Genomic DNA, 16,346 nt, shown 5'->3' on the forward strand with positions numbered 1-16,346 from the left:
TTTCAATAAATTAAAAAACCAATTCTCTCACGCTTCAATTTCTTTAAGAAGGATTTAATCACTGAAACCATAATACATTAACAAGTACATAAATTTGAGGACATACTTAGACCACTCGAACAACAATAGCTAAAATTTGCCAATTTCTTATTACCATCTCCACCCAGTACACCCACTACAAGTTATAAATCTCATAGCTACAATAAATTCAAGTTCTTACTAATACTAGTTTCTTTGTTTCCTATCCAAAAATATTAAATAAATAAATAAATAAAATACAATAAATCCTAGATAGAATAAATTCAAAACTCTGCAACCGTAAGGTCTGCGACAGTTGAAGATGTCAATATTCTATATCCGCATCTCAATTGCTGGATTGCAAAATGAACATTGAAATTAGCAATAACCATAGAAATGCACAACTAACTCATTAGCCATAACAATAGCCCATCAGACACTGTAATTATGAAATACCTGCTTTAATGAACCATATTTTCAATAAACAACAGAACTTGAAATAGTCCACAGATGTACTAAAGAAATGTCAACAAAATAAATACAAAAAAAAAAGAGGAGTGGAAGGTAGGGGACAACTATATTTAACTTGAAATTCACGATGATACCATATATCATAGATGGATAATTAAGTGCTTAGTAATTAGAAACACCTTAGCTCACCTGAAACACATTCAAAGTTTGTATTTTATTTATTTAATTCTGTCTTATCCATGAACTAACAAAATAAAAAAAAATTAATTTAAAAATTATTTCTTACCGATCAAATTCAAGATTAAATAAGATTTAAATAAATTAATTGTTTAAATAAAGTTATAAAATGCATTCAAAGTTTCAAAATATTTAACCCAAAAAAAAAACTCATTTGTTTAGATCAGTAGTTACTGCTTAGGAAACTATATTTGTTTATTTAATTATTTTTATTTTATATTATTATCAGATAAGATATAATATAATTATATTCTAATTTATTTATTTATTAGTAAGCACTAATGCCACATTTACAATTTTAATTTTTTTATTAAATAAATATTTTTTTGGCGGATTCGCAGATTTACAAAAGTAAATCTATATCCAATCTACCGCTTGTGGATTTTTAAATTTTCAATCCAATCCAATCTACCAATCCATCAATCGAATTTTTACGAATTGGATTTCTACGGATCAGACAGGTTGAGTAGATCGGATTGGATTCTAAAGACTCCTAAGTGTACATATAGGATTGGATTCTAAAGACCCCTAAGTGTACACACACACACACTGAAAGAACTTTAAGTATTTATGTTTGGCAAGTGAGAAAGCTAAAGAAAATGAAAGAAAGCAACATAAAGAAAACTTGAGAAACTATTTTATTAATTGGATCTGAACATATTACACTTATATATATATTGCACGAGAGTAGCTTGTTACACTTTGTTAGTAATCTGTTACACACATATGAAGAATGCTTGTTCAGAATAACTAACTAGGCCACGTCACCATGCCACATCAGCTGAGTAAGTGAATCTGCTACAGTCAAGCATAGCTAAATAAGCTCCACTCGAATCCTCTGTTCTTCATATTAAGCAGCTTCACTAACATCCCCTCTTAAACTGAAGCTTCTTTTCTGTTCTCTACAAATCATCAGCTTCACTAACATCCCTTCTTGAGCTGAGGCTTCTAGGGTGAACATTTAACTTGCTACGCAAATAATGAAACTGAGTGAAAGTGAGAGCTTTAGTTAAGACATCAGCTGTTTGATCTTCACTAGGAACAAAACAAACAATTAACTCTTTTGATGCCACTCTATCTCTGATGAAATGAATGTCCAGCTCAACATGCTTTGTTTTAGCATGATAAACTGGATTGTAAGCCAATGCTATTGCACCCTGATTATCACACCATATAATTGGGGTAGTACTTAACTGAATTCTTAGCTCAGCAAGCAAGGACTGTATCCAAATGACCTCTGATGCAGCATGAGCCAAAGCTCTATACTCAGCTTTTGTACTGGATCTTGAGACAACTGCTTGCTTCTTAGATGACCATGAAACAAGATTAGCACCTAGGTAAACTCTAAAACCAGCAACTGACTTCCTATGACCTCGATCACAAGCCCAGTCTGAGTCAGTGAAACAATTTAACTGCATAACTCCACAATTGTAGAACTGTAGACCAAAATGTATAGTGCCTTTGAGATATCTTAACAGCCTTTTGCAGGCTTCCCAATGAGCAGTTCTTGGATTAGAAAGGAACTGGCTGAGCTTGTTGACAGTAAAAGCTATTTTCTGGTCTAGTGAGAGTAACATATTGCAATGCTCCAATAATGCTTCTAAATTGAGATATGTTGGAAATTTCAGAACCTGAAGCTTTGGTGAGCTGCTGGCCTGTAGACATAGGTGTTGGCACTGGACTGCAGTTAACTAAATCATGCTTTTCCAAAACATCAGCAATGTACTTAGCCTGAGACAAATGAATTCCATTTTGAATTTTAGAGACTTCAATGCCTAAGAAGTAACTGAGTTCTCCTAGATCTTTCAAGGCAAAAGTCTGCTGCATATCTTGAATGACTTGCTGAACTTTTGCTGAGCAGGAACCAGTAACAATAATATCATCCACATACACCAAAACCAGAATTAAGTGCCCATTTTCTCTCTTATAAAAGAGTGAATTATCTGACTTGGAATTCTGAAAATGCCACTAAGAAAGCATAGCTGCTTTAAGTCTAGCAAACCAAGCTCTTGGAGCTTGTTTCAAACCATAAAGAGCTTTCCTCAATTTACAAATGTGCTGAGGTTTGTGAGGATCAATAAAGCCTTCAGGTTGTGACATATATACTTCCTCATCAAGAAAGCCATTTAGGAAGGCATTATTGACATCTATTTGCCTAAGAACCCAATTATTCATGACTGCAATGCTGAGAACTACCCTGACAGTAGAAACCTTTACTACTGGACTGAAAGTTTCAGTATAATCAACACCATGGGTCTGATGAAAGCCCTTAGCAACCAGCCTTGCTTTGTACTTCAGAATGGTTCCATCAGGATTGTATTTGATTCTGAAAACTCACTTGTTACCAACTACCTTAACAGGAGCAGTAAGCATAACCAAATCCCATGTGTGGTTAACCTTTAATGCCTTAAACTCATTTTGCATAGCTTTGAACCATAATAGATCAGATAAAGCTTGAAAAACAGAGGTAGGCTCATATGTTTGTGCTAAAAGAACATAAAGATAAGACTTTGGCTTGAAAATGCCATTCTTGGATCTAGTTATCATAGAATGGCCAATGTAAGGAGGTGCAGGAAGAATATGAGGGGGGAATTTTGAGAATGAGAATTAAATGATGAGATATCAGGTATGGCAGTAGTTGAGTGTGATAGAGAGGTATAATGTGTATTAAAAGTTTGAGATAATACCTGATGAGAGTTGGAAACTGGAGATACAGGATCAACTGCTGAAGTTGCTGTTAAAAGAGCCTGGAATTGTGTAACAGAAGCAGACTCAGGGATTGACTCAACTGAAGAATTGACTGAAACAACTTCTGTTACTGATGAAAAATCTATACCAGGAGCATAAGGAAAAGATTTTTCATCAAAGATTACATGATTAGAAATGTAGACCCTCCCAGAAGAATGAAGACATTTATACCCCTTATGATGAGAGTTGTAACCAATAAAAATACATCTCCCAGTTCTAAACTCTAGTGTGTGTCTGTTATAAGGTATAAGATAAGGAAAACATGCACAACCAAAGACTCTGAGAGTTGAATAATCTAGTGTTTGATGAAAAAGTTTCTGATATGGAGATATATTATGTAGAGTTGGTGTAGGGAGTCTGTTGATTAAGAAGACTGCTGTATAAAAGGCATCCCACCAAAAAGGTAAGAGTAGATGAGCTTGGGCAATTAAGGTGAGACCAATATCAACTATATGCATGTGTTTTCTTTCAATTCTCCCATTTTGATGATGAATGTGAGGACAAGGATGTCTAAAGTGTATCCCTGAGTTATTGAGCAGATATGAAAATGACCTGAATTCCCCACCCCAATCTGTTTGAACAACCTTGATGTTTCTTTGTAGATGTTTTTCAATTAAATTTTTAAAACTGACAAACACAGGCAGAACATCAGATTTTGCTCTTAATGGGAAAATCCAAGTGAATCTGCTAAAATCATCAAGTATGAACATATAATATGTATAACCTTGGCTGGAAACAACATGAGAAGGTCCCCAAAGATCTACATAAAGAAGTTGTAATGGTGCTATAGAAGTAGTTTGAACAGAATTAAAATGAAGCAGATGATTCTTCCCAAATTAACAAGCATTACAGAATTCTAACTCTTGAGTTTTATTGATATCATTAAATTTTTTACATGAATTCAAAACTGTTTTTAAAGTGTGAATGGCAGGGTGCCCCAATCTTCTATGAAGAAGATTTACATCAAGAGTTTTCTCAGTCACAACAGACAAACAAACTTTGCCACTGCCCTGATAGAAATCTGAACTAAGTTTTTCACAAGTTGAATGAGAAAGACAAGCAAAAAGAGACTGAAACTTATTTTGACTAAGAGTGACTGTATTGACAGCAGCTGACTTAGTAACAGACTGAAGATGAGAGGAAGAGACTGAACTTTTGACTTTATAGAGACCTCCTTTAGCAACTCCTTCAAGCAAGATGATCCTTGTGCTCCTGGCCTTAATAAAACAAGATGTGCCAACAAATTCAAGTGTAACATTATTGTCAGCAAGCAGTTTAGAAACACTAAGTAAATTTTTGGTAATTTTTAGTACATGTAAAACATGATTTAGGAGCAGTGATTCAAAAGTGTTTGTGACAAACTGAATTGATCCAATATATTCAATAAGCAATGCATTTCCATCACCAACCAGTAATTGTTCATTACCAATATAAGCTTTAGAATTGACAAGCTTACCTAAATCATTTGTGATATCATTTGTGGCTCCACTGTCAATGTACCATGAGGGATCTTCAATCATCTCAGGATTTACAGCATAGTGTGGCTGAGTTGGTGGAGCTGAATTACTAAGCACTCCATTAGTGAAACCAGGTGCATATGGTGTGAATCCATTAGTGAATCCATTAGTGAAACCAGAAGGAAAGTTATTAAGCCCAGTGGTGTGATTAAAATAAGGATAACCAGAGATGATAGCGGGATCTGAGTATGCCATATTGGCTTGAAAAATAGCACCTCTTGGCATATAAGAGTTTCCAAAATTTGATCTAAAATGAGGACCAGGAAACATTGAACCTTTTCCAAAACCATTAAAAGACCTGCCTCTACCATATTGACCTCTGAAATTTCCTCTACCAAAATTTTTCTGAGGCACAAAAGAAGGATTAAACCTGTTCTTGCACCTATTTGCTCCATGTCCAGGAATGAAGCAAATTTGACAGACAACCTCTGAGAAATTTCTACCACCAGCAAATTGAGATCCATTATTGTTATAACCACCATTTGAACTATTATCACCACCAAAATTACCTCCAAAGTTTTTCTAAAAGCCATTGTTATTTTTACCAGAAAATGAACCTTTCTGAGCTCCATTTGCTGACATATGATGCATAACATCACTAGCAAGCTTTCCTTTCTTTTGTTCAATTCTATTTTCATGATTTAGAAGCAATGAATACAGATCATCTAAGGTAATTGTTCATTCTCTAGCTAGGACAACAGTTGTCAAAGACTCATAATCAGAAGAGTCTAGACCAGTCAACACATGCATAACAAAGTCATTAAGTTCTACTGGTTTTCCTGCTAAGGTTAACGTATCAGCTATTCGTTTGATTTTAGTGAAATACTCAACCATACTCACAGATCATTTCTTGACAGTTTGGATTTGCATTCTAAGAGTTTGAATTCGAGCTTGAGACTGAGAAATGAACATACTGTTAAGTGAGTCCCAAAGCTATTTTGAAGTAGTGCAGTCGATCACAGTTGACAGCAAATTTTGCTGAATGGATGATAGCATCCAGCTCAAAAGGAGTTGATCTGTTTTCACCCAAGCAATGAAGTCAGGATTTGTAGATCGTAGCTCACTTACATTTGACGACGAAGCTTCTCCAGTGCTGGTAAGTGGAAGAAATTGCTCTGGACATTTCAAAACACCATTGATGAAGCCTTCTAATCCATTTCCTTTGACTGATGCTAAGACTTGTGTTCTCCACAGAATAAAATTGTTCCGATCCAATTTTACAGGTGTAATAAAGTTATAAGAAGCATTAGATTGAATCATGCTTGCCATTGATGGCTCTGATACCATGAAAGAACTTTAAGTATTTATGTTTGGCAAGTGAGAAAGCTAAAGAAAATGAAAGAAAGCAACATAAAGAAAACTTGAGAAACTATTTTATTAATTGGATCTGAACATATTACACTTATATATATATTGCACGAGAGTAGCTTGTTACACTTTGTTAGTAATCTGTTACACACATATGAAGAATGCTCGTTCAGAATAACTAACTAGGCCACGTCACCATGCCACATCAACTGAGTAAGCGAATTTGCTGCAGTCAAGCATAGCTAAATAAGCTCCACTCGAATCCTTTGTTCTTCATATTAAGCAGCTTCACTAACACACACACACATACATATATATAGGGACAAGATCGGGAGCCCCTCTTTTTAAACAAATTTTTACACAAATTCTCAATCCTTAATCATAATTAATAGAATGGTTTGACATTACTGTTAATTTAAATTTCTTTAAAAAAATAAAAATGAATAAAAATTTGGAACCACCAAATTAATAATAATATTATTTCCATTTTATTTTCCTCTTTTTTATCGTTTATTATTTTTCAATGCTCCATATTTTTCTTCTTTTTCCTACACAATCTTCCCCACTAATTCTTCTTCTTCTGTTTCTTTTTCTTCCTAGATAATTTCTACTTTTTTTTGTTCTTTTTTTTTGTTACAACTGATTTGTCTATGACAGACAGCACGAATATAACTCACACTTAAATACAAGGGCTTGTTATCTTTTCCTGAAATCAATAGGTAAATATGAAAAATTAGGGTAATCACTTACCATTACCAATCCAATTATAAAGTGTAATTTTTTTATGGCTAAGATTTGCATAAGAAATAAAAAGATAATTATTGATGTATATAGGGACACATTTTAATCTTTATTCAGCCTCTATAACGTGCAAATCAATTTTTCTTCTACTATTTACTTTAAATTTCTTTATTATTTCCAATAAAAAATTTTTTTTAATGATATAGCAGTGTTCATTTCTTCTTTTATATTTGTTGCTACTGGAAACACCGTACACGTGTGAAGCATAGATAAGAAGAGAAACAAGGAAAGCAGAATTTAAAAAGTTAATAATAATTACAAACAATAATATTATTAATTTTAGTAGGCCCATTTTTTTTAAATTTTCTTTAAAAAAAGAAATTTAAATTAGCATTAATTTCAATCATTAGATTAATTATGATTTAAGGATTGAGATTTTTCGTAAAAATTTGTGTAAAAAAGAGGGGCTCCCAATCATGGTCCATACATATAAATACTTTTAATTTGACACTTATTAATATTCATTAAATTTGAGATGAATCAATCGATGAAATTTATTGAAATTAAATATTTAAGAGTTTTTAATATTTTCTTTCTCGATGTGGACTCCACTTCAAATCTTTCTCTCCAATATTTCTCTCTTCCTTTGTTGTGCTCTCTCCCACCGCCCCCCCTCCCCCCCTCTTCCCCTCTGTCTTCTCATATCTTTTTTTTTTATCTAACCTTTTTTCCTCTTAGTCACGAAAAAATTTTTGTTCTCTCCAAATTCATTTCACAACTCTCTTCTCAGTTTTGGAAATGAAAGAAAAAGCTCTGCCTATGTGATATTCATTGAATTCAAGGCCATGTGACCAAATCTTCAAGACCTCAAACCAACTAATTTTGATTTACTTTTTTACGTAAAAGTAAATTCAAGATTTTGTTTTATTTATTGTTCCCTTTACAATATTACTAAGATTTTATGCATACCAAAGAGGAAGAGTGTATTAAGAAAGAAATCAAAGGGGACTGGATCCTCTATTCATCTTGTTTTTTATTTGATTTTTCTTTTTTATGGTTAATATGCGTCCTCTTTTAATTTGGATCGTTGTGATTATTCATTTGTTTTTTAATTTGACATTACAAAGAAAAGAGAAGAGAAGAAAAGGTCAAGTAAAAGGCCAGGCCAGGTCAAGTGAAAAACAAGAGAAGAGAAGAAAAGAGAGAGGGAGAAAGAGAGCACGACAAAGGTGATAAGAATCAATTTCAAATCAACCACAATCAAGACAATGACAGCAAGGCAATCATGAACTCTAACAAAAGGAAGGAATAAATTTTCTAGCTAAAGGCTTGCCAAGTTCAAGACTTGACAACAACGGGTAGTATTAGTTTTAGCCTAAACTTTCTCAAATCACAATCTTCGTGGATATAATAGGAAACTCTCATATCTCAAGCCATAACATAGTCCTAAAATACCTTCTTATCTTTGTATAAATTGTATAGGATCATGTAAAGAAAAAGTGTGAAAAAGAAATAATATTTTTCTTCAGCTATTTAGTCTATATCAAATTATCTTTTAAAAGGGAGAAGAGAAGAGAGAGGAAGAGGAAGAGGGAGCATGGCAAAGGGAGAGAGAAAATATTAGGGAGAAAGGTTTGTACTGAGATCCACATGGAGAGAGAAAATATTAAAAATTCTTAAATATTTAATTTTGATAAATTTAATACATTGATTCATTTCAAATCTAATAAATATTAACGAGCGTAAAACTAATTTTTTTTTAGAGGGTTGTTGATAGACATATACACTCTTTCTGTAGTGAAGGTATCCTCAGTTTGTTAAAATAAGGATGTCCTCATTAGAGAATGATAAAATACATATACATACATACATGTACACACACACATGTGATTTTTTTGGTCTATCGTTAATACTTTTGTTTTCTAATACGTGCAATTTTTTACACTATTTTTCTTATACGTATCATTGTTATTTCCTGCAATCATTTAGCAATACTTACAATTTTGAAACTCATATATATATTTTTTTTAACAACACGCATTACTAATTCAAGCTCATTTCGCACACCGTAGCTACTCTAATGTCACAAATTGAATTAAAGAGGACCTTTTTTTTTCCTTGCGATATCATTAAAATTCGAAATTCAACAAAATTATGGGATTATGTGGTCACCCAATGACAACTTATTATCTTCAAAATTTTGTCATTGTTATAGTTAAATGGATTAAATGTTCTAATAATTGCGTGCAGGTCATACCCATCAACGGCCAACGCCATCTTTTCTCAACAGGTTGCTTGATCCAATAGTATTCTTAATTCTTTTGTTATCATAATTCTAAAGTTAAATCCTTAAAAAAAAAAAGTTGGTTATGTAGTCACTCATATTGACTTGTTTGGATATCGTTACTCGGTTGCTATGGAGTTGTCAATTTTCATATACAGTATTTAAAATTGATTGTAGATAATGCCGAAGTAACATGATGTAACTTGTAATATACACATATATAATTTCTATTAAGTCTAGATTCTTTAGAAAAAAACAAGAAATCGAGATGCGCGCGCCCCAAGTTCAATATATTCCGATATGTATTGCACAAAAATGGATTCATGCATGATGAATATATTTCATTATTGAGGCGAGCGAATGAATTGATGATGATCATGATCAGCAGCGACATTAGCGTGGTCTTGAACAATAATGGTTGGGGCGCGTTTAAGAACAGAGAAGTTGAATCTGGAATATATAGAAAGAATCCCAGCACATCCCAATTTCGTCACCGGCAGCTAACTCTCGTCTGCGCACAAAATATTTAGTCCAGTGATTGATAAGCACATAGCTGTTAGAAGTTGCCCATTTCTTGAATACCAAACGGTGCGTTGAAGATCATATGACGCATGGAAATTTTGTATTCAGTGGTCAGGATTTTTTTAATTTTCTTTCCATAAGTGATTACTTTTTTCTCTTAATATTTATACGTCTTTTTCTTCTTCTTCTTTTATAATTTTTTTAGACAAACTCTTTTCTCCAAACTAATAGAAAATCCATCTAACAGAAAATTTTTGTCGGAACTTGAAATTAACCCAATAAATAACTAAAAATATGAAAAAAAATCATACAAGAATAGTTTCTGGTCTGTAAACCTCCCACCTACTATAAACTAATTTGCTGCTTCTTATCCTTCATCAACTATGTAGTATGGCTTGCAACTAACCTCGGAAATCGTTTGGTTGTTAATTGATTGTGTAATTTTTCTGTTTTTTCGTTTGATTTATTTCAAAATTTGATTTCTAATACATTTATTTGGCTATTTCTTCCCTGTAATACTACGTTAAATTGATTAGAAGATCCATCAAGAATATAGAAGTAATATTATAAATTAAACCATTAGAATACTAATTGATGTTGTTTAATTAGAACTCTTATTTGTCTTCTACAATTAAGGATGGTGCAACACATTAATATAATAGTATATCAAATTATGAAAAAAGATAAAGTAAATAAACCTTAATCATCATAAAATTGTTGTACATCGTGAACTCTTTAAAAGATTAGGGAAAAATTAAATTAGAAGAGGATATACTATTTTAAGAAATAATTTCATATGTTAAATTTTGAAAGAGGAGAAACATTTTAATTTGTTAGACTTTCATTTGATTTTATAGTCAATTTTTACTCCATTCTGTAATAAAAATGTATATTAGTAATAGAAAAAGTAAAAGATGATTCTCCTATCGAAAGTAACAATAATATTTTTGAATATTTAATAGTAGTATTATCCTTGTTAAAGATGATTTTCCGGCTTAGAGTTTTCACTAAGTAGAAAATAACAATAGATGGCTTGGAAAGTCTTCCATCCAAGTATAAAATTCAAAGCAGCAAAATATAAAATATGCTAAAGCTTCTGCTGCCTTATTACAATTCTTTAAAATATTATCCATCCAGATTCTTCTTCTTCTGCTGCTTTATCACACCCTCTATGAATTTTGAGAACATTTCTTAACCAAATCCAAGCTGAAATCCCACAATTTCGTTGCCAACTCCGTGTCAGCAGCATGCGAGCCTTGTTGAGCTATCTTACATTCTGAGAAATAGAGGCCACTCTTCCCTTTAACTTGTGGATGTAATGCTGCATAACATGTTGTTGCTGCCCCCTAAGTTATATCCAGATCAAAATGAACAAACAAACAAACACTTATATGACTAATAGTCTGTTCAAAACAAACCAATTTGAACTTAGTAACCAACAGCAATGTATCCAAACACATAATATCGAATTTAATTTCTTTCTTTTGTAAATATAAAAGTACCTGGTGAACATTTTTGAACATATATTTACCAACAAAGCCAAGAATAACTGCAATAAACAGAAAAGAATTTTAGCAAGACCACAATTAATTACTATCGATCACATGTTTACTAATTTTGAAACTTTTTTATTTGGTAATCTCGTCTATTTTTGTTAAGTACCTTTGTAATGAAAATGTCTATTATTGAGTTTAGATAACTTAAAATCTATCATACAACAAATTACAACTCCTTAGTAATCAAATATTTTTTAAATGCATAAATTCTGTTTCCGTAACTCATAGTAGAATACTATAATTTACCAAGTGCTTAATTATTTTTTCATCCAACAGATTATTTTATTATCACAATAGAAGTGAGACATATTATTATAAGCCACAACTTACATACAAATATCACTTGATGGGAAGCAGAAAACTCAAACTTGACACACACACACTACATGTGTTACTCATACAACAAAAGCATTCTAAATTATTACACACATAAAATTCAAGAAGATAAATAGGCACATGGTGAAAGATTGAGTTAGTTAATACCATTCAAAAAGCCACCTTCACGGAAAATGTTGGTGAGAACTATTCCTGGGTGAAGTGAATTTGCTGTTATCTCCACCCCATCTTCCTGTTTAATTAGAAAGCATCCCATGATCAGTTATAATTAAGATGGTATCAAATCAGGAAAAATAAAAAATTCTGTCTTTGAAAGAAAATTTTAACCTTCAAACGTCTCGCAAGCTCATTGGCATGCAAAACGTTGGCAAGCTTTGATCGAATGTACGCGAAGGAACTTTCGTACCTGCTCATAATTAAGCAAGTCTTGTTAAGGCAATTAAACTGATGCTTAATCCACTGATATTAACACACACAAGTAGCCAATCAATAGTTGAACTTTCCAAATAAATCGACTACACTTCGGTGACATTAACACCGCCATGACGCAAGTAGCCATTCAAACAATAGTTGTATTTTCCAAATAAATTGACTACGTTTGAGTGACAATAACATCACGATGGAGTGATACTTTTTCATGGCCTATTAGAATTTATTTTTACCATTTGGCCTTGATAAATTTTTAAATATGCATTTTTTTCCTGGAACACACACACACTCACACACACATATATATATAACACACATTGAATGGTGATTGCGAGTGTTCACACACAAGTTGATTATCAAAGACTTTTACGAATTAAAATTAGTTAATTACTTGTTAAAAATTCACATTTACCCTTCAACAATACGTTTCACAGTATGGATGGAATGAAAAATTTTTCAAAGACCTAAGAGTTGAAAATAATTTCCAAGAACAAAATTATCATTCTCCACTAAATATCATCGTAAACTAGAGGAGGTTATAAGTGTAATTAGGGGTTGCCACCAGATGGTGTTACCCTGAGCAGTGATAATTGATTTTATCAAAACGAATTCCTTCACCATATGGCCACCAATGACTGATTGAAGAGACATTAATAATTCTTCCTTCCCTGTTACTCTCTTGTGCTGTCTTCTTCATAATGTCCAATAACAGATCAGTCAAAAGAAAATGACCTGGAGAAATCATTAATTTGACAACAAGGTTACCCAAGAAAAACTGGAAGGATTATTTAATCAGTCCATAACTAATAAAATAGGGAAAAAAGATTCATTTAATCAGGTTATTGCCGACAATACTTGACATAATATTATTAGATTATAATATATACACTTAAAATTAATAAACGTTTGTAATTAGTAAAACGCACCCAAGTGATTTGTAGCAAAATGCAGTTCTATGTTGTCTTTGGAGAGCATGAATGGGGTTCCTAAAATTCCTGCATTGTTACTTGTAACGCAAGAGATAAAATTCATTGAGCTTAATTATCGAATTCAAGATTGAATTAAACACTCACATGTATATAAACATGAATGTATAATATTGATTGCGTAAAGTTTTTGTATTTCATTATCTTTTTTTTTTCTTTTTGGGTAACTCAAAACAATTGATAAGTGAAATATATTTTTATTTTTACTTTTATTTTTTATTATTTTATTGTCATAAAGTAATTGATAATAAAAAATAACTACAATTTCCATAAAATAACAACAACAACATAATATCAAAATTGTTGGGATTATATGCTCTTTTAAAGCATATTAATTTATTTTCTAATTAATAAAATATTGGAGATATTTTCAATTACATAAATATTTTGAATAAGGTCCGTTTAATCATATTATATGTATTTATGTGATCATCATATGGATTCACAGAAGACATAAATACAAGTTATCTTATGATTAAATAAATTAAGTTCGCAATTGATAAATAGAGTTTGGAGCTCTATTTATGTTTAGACTGTAGTAAATTTATTGAATAATTTGTCTTAATCGTGTATGAATTGACTGATGTAGTTTGACTACATTGAGCTGGATCACATATGAGATTTAATTAACCTTAAAATAACTGTCATACTTATTAAATCTCATAGGCATTGATTTTACTGTAATCTTAATCTTGAATTAGTTATGATTTCATAATTGTAATTGTTATTCCATTTGAGTTACCAATAGGCACGACACATAATTGTGGTTAAGATTATCTGGTATCTTGGTGGGAGCAATTATGAGTATTGAAGTTATTGATTAATAATATAGAATTTGTACAACACATCTCTTGATGGGTTTTCGGCACTTGATCATAGAATTTGTACAACACATCTCTTGATGGGTTTTCTGGCCAGAGTGTGTCAACAAATTTAGTATGTTGAAAATGATCATTACAGAAACCAGTAAGTATCAAGGAATAAGATGTAATTAAATCGATTGGACAGTTGAGATATCAATTTAATTAACGATGTGGTACAAATGATTATGCAGTAAAGAAATCGATGTGGCTTGGGACGAATTATTATTCGAACATACAATTATGGAGGTCAATTCCAATCTTTTAGTGGAGTAGATTTGGAATTAAAAAATTGGGCTAGTTTAATTACAGACCTAATTATTATAGACACTCTTGTATGTTCTCAAATGATCCCCAGGTTAGCTCATTTAATTGATTGCGCCACTACTGGATTAATAAGTAAGATAATTAACTATTTGGGTTAAAAAGCTAAATATATTATTTAGTGGGATGCTCCATGTAATGTATTTGTGTTTGAGGGGCCTTGTGTTATTTTACAATATGGGCCCCTATGACAAGAAAAAAGTAACGTTACTTTTGGTTTATTATTTTCAATTTAAATCAAACTTGATTTGATAGAATTAAATAAAATAAAAAATAGAGCCTAAAGTTTTTCCACTAGATAGAGATATAAAAGAGCTTATTTTCTCCCAAAAGAAGAGAAAGCAACCATTTTATACAGATCAGAGAAAAATATATTTCTCTCTATTGTTGAGAGAAAAATATATTTCTCTCTATTGTTGAGAGAAAAATATATTTCTCTCTATTGTTGAGAGAAAAATATATTTCTCTCTATTGTTGAGAGAAAAATTTTCTCGTGCTAGTTGTTTTAGTGGTGATAAAGGCGTCCACGCGCAAGTGCAAATCAAACTTGAGTCATAGTCTGGAAGATTATTTGGTGGCGGATCGTGATTTAACAGAAGTGGTGGTGACGTATTGTAATCTAAAAGTAGTGGTAGTGACGGATCGTGATCTGAGAGCATAAATCATTTCAGCGGAAAAAGCCAAATCAAATTTTCAAGATACGATTTCCAGATTACAAATTCTTATATATTGTATGAGAGTGATCTTAAAAGTTTATATAAAAAATTTTAAAAACTGATTTTTCTCCAACAAAAATATATTAAAAATAAATAAAAATAATCTCTTTAAATTAATTTTTATTGATTTTATTACTTAAGTAAATAAAAATAGTACAAAAATTTAAAAAAAATTACTAAATACCAGGCTTAACTTTTAATAAGTTTTAAAATTTACATTTAATCATTCAGAAGTTCGAATAGTAATTATGAACAACTCAAGTTTGTAATAAAAGGTTCCATTTTCAATGACTAACATTGTCTTATTGTATGTAATTTCATATTATCATTATTTTCACGTTTAATGTTCATATTTCATGTGCATCAAAATATTATTATAGAGTTCTTAAATATAAATATGGTACTAAATATTGTAATTCGTTGTTGGTATAATATCATATTGAATTATATTGTTAAGGCATGTGTAAATGATGACCAGTCTAAGTAGGTGTAATGACTCCCTATGCTAGCATTAAGAAAGAAAATACGACACAATCTAATTGTTTATTTGTAAAATATTAGGTATTAAAATTATTCATTTGTAACTACTTGCATATAATGATAATTACAAGAACTATAATGTGAATTTTGTAATAAACATATTGTATAATGAGTTAGATTAGTTATTCCACAATGCTTGTACTATAAGAGGCTACCAATTGAGATTTTTGAATTTTGAGTGAAAAATGGTGTTTAAGTGATAGGTAATGATTTTGAAGTATCAAATGAGCTAGAAACAGATGAGAAGATAATAAATTTTAGTGAGATAAAGATGAAGTTTTAGTCTTAAAGAGATAGAGTGATAAAGCAAGTGAAGAAGATGAAATAAGTAAAACCCGCAACTTAAGAATTGAAATCAGTTAGCCGATTCCTTGGAGCTGCTGGCCGCTTCAACATGGCAAAGTTACTGCCATCCAAACGGTTAGGTGCAACAAATGAGGCGGCTAGTTGTTTCACTTGAATTTTGCGCACCAATTTTGATTTTTCCAGGGATAAACCTTAGGTCATGAGTTCATTTTAGGGGTATAATATACCATTTCAAAATTTGTGAGAAGAAGAACCAAATCGAAAACCACTTTTGCTATTCTGCCTCGTGGTCAATGAAACGACCCGCCCCGCACTCCCCAGGACGAGTCTATCTAAACTCGTAAAATTAAATCAATCTGCTTAAGAATTCTATAAAAATTTCGGCAACATCTCCCTTATAAATAAAACATATCCAACCCTGCAAATGACAAAATAATACTCCCGAAA

The 16,346-nt window shown here is 31.6% G+C and overlaps 1 protein-coding gene across 1 annotated transcript; it reads right to left on the reverse strand.

Moving 5' to 3' along the window:
- Positions 1-11,015: 11,015 nt before the first annotated feature.
- Positions 11,016-13,199, reverse strand: LOC18032262 (short-chain dehydrogenase TIC 32, chloroplastic). The gene is made up of 6 exons (XM_006421924.2): positions 13,094-13,199; positions 12,743-12,899; positions 12,066-12,144; positions 11,886-11,970; positions 11,349-11,395; positions 11,016-11,192 (listed from the first exon to the last, which is right to left on the reverse strand). The coding sequence occupies exons 1-6, from the start codon at positions 13,197-13,199 to the stop codon at positions 11,016-11,018; spliced, it is 651 nt and encodes a 216-aa protein (XP_006421987.2).
- Between the last annotated feature and the right edge of the window lie 3,147 nt (positions 13,200-16,346).

The sequence above is a fragment of the Citrus clementina genome, unplaced genomic scaffold, assembly GCF_000493195.1.
Source record: "Citrus clementina cultivar Clemenules unplaced genomic scaffold, Citrus_clementina_v1.0 scaffold_9, whole genome shotgun sequence".
Taxonomy (NCBI): domain Eukaryota; kingdom Viridiplantae; phylum Streptophyta; class Magnoliopsida; order Sapindales; family Rutaceae; genus Citrus; species Citrus x clementina.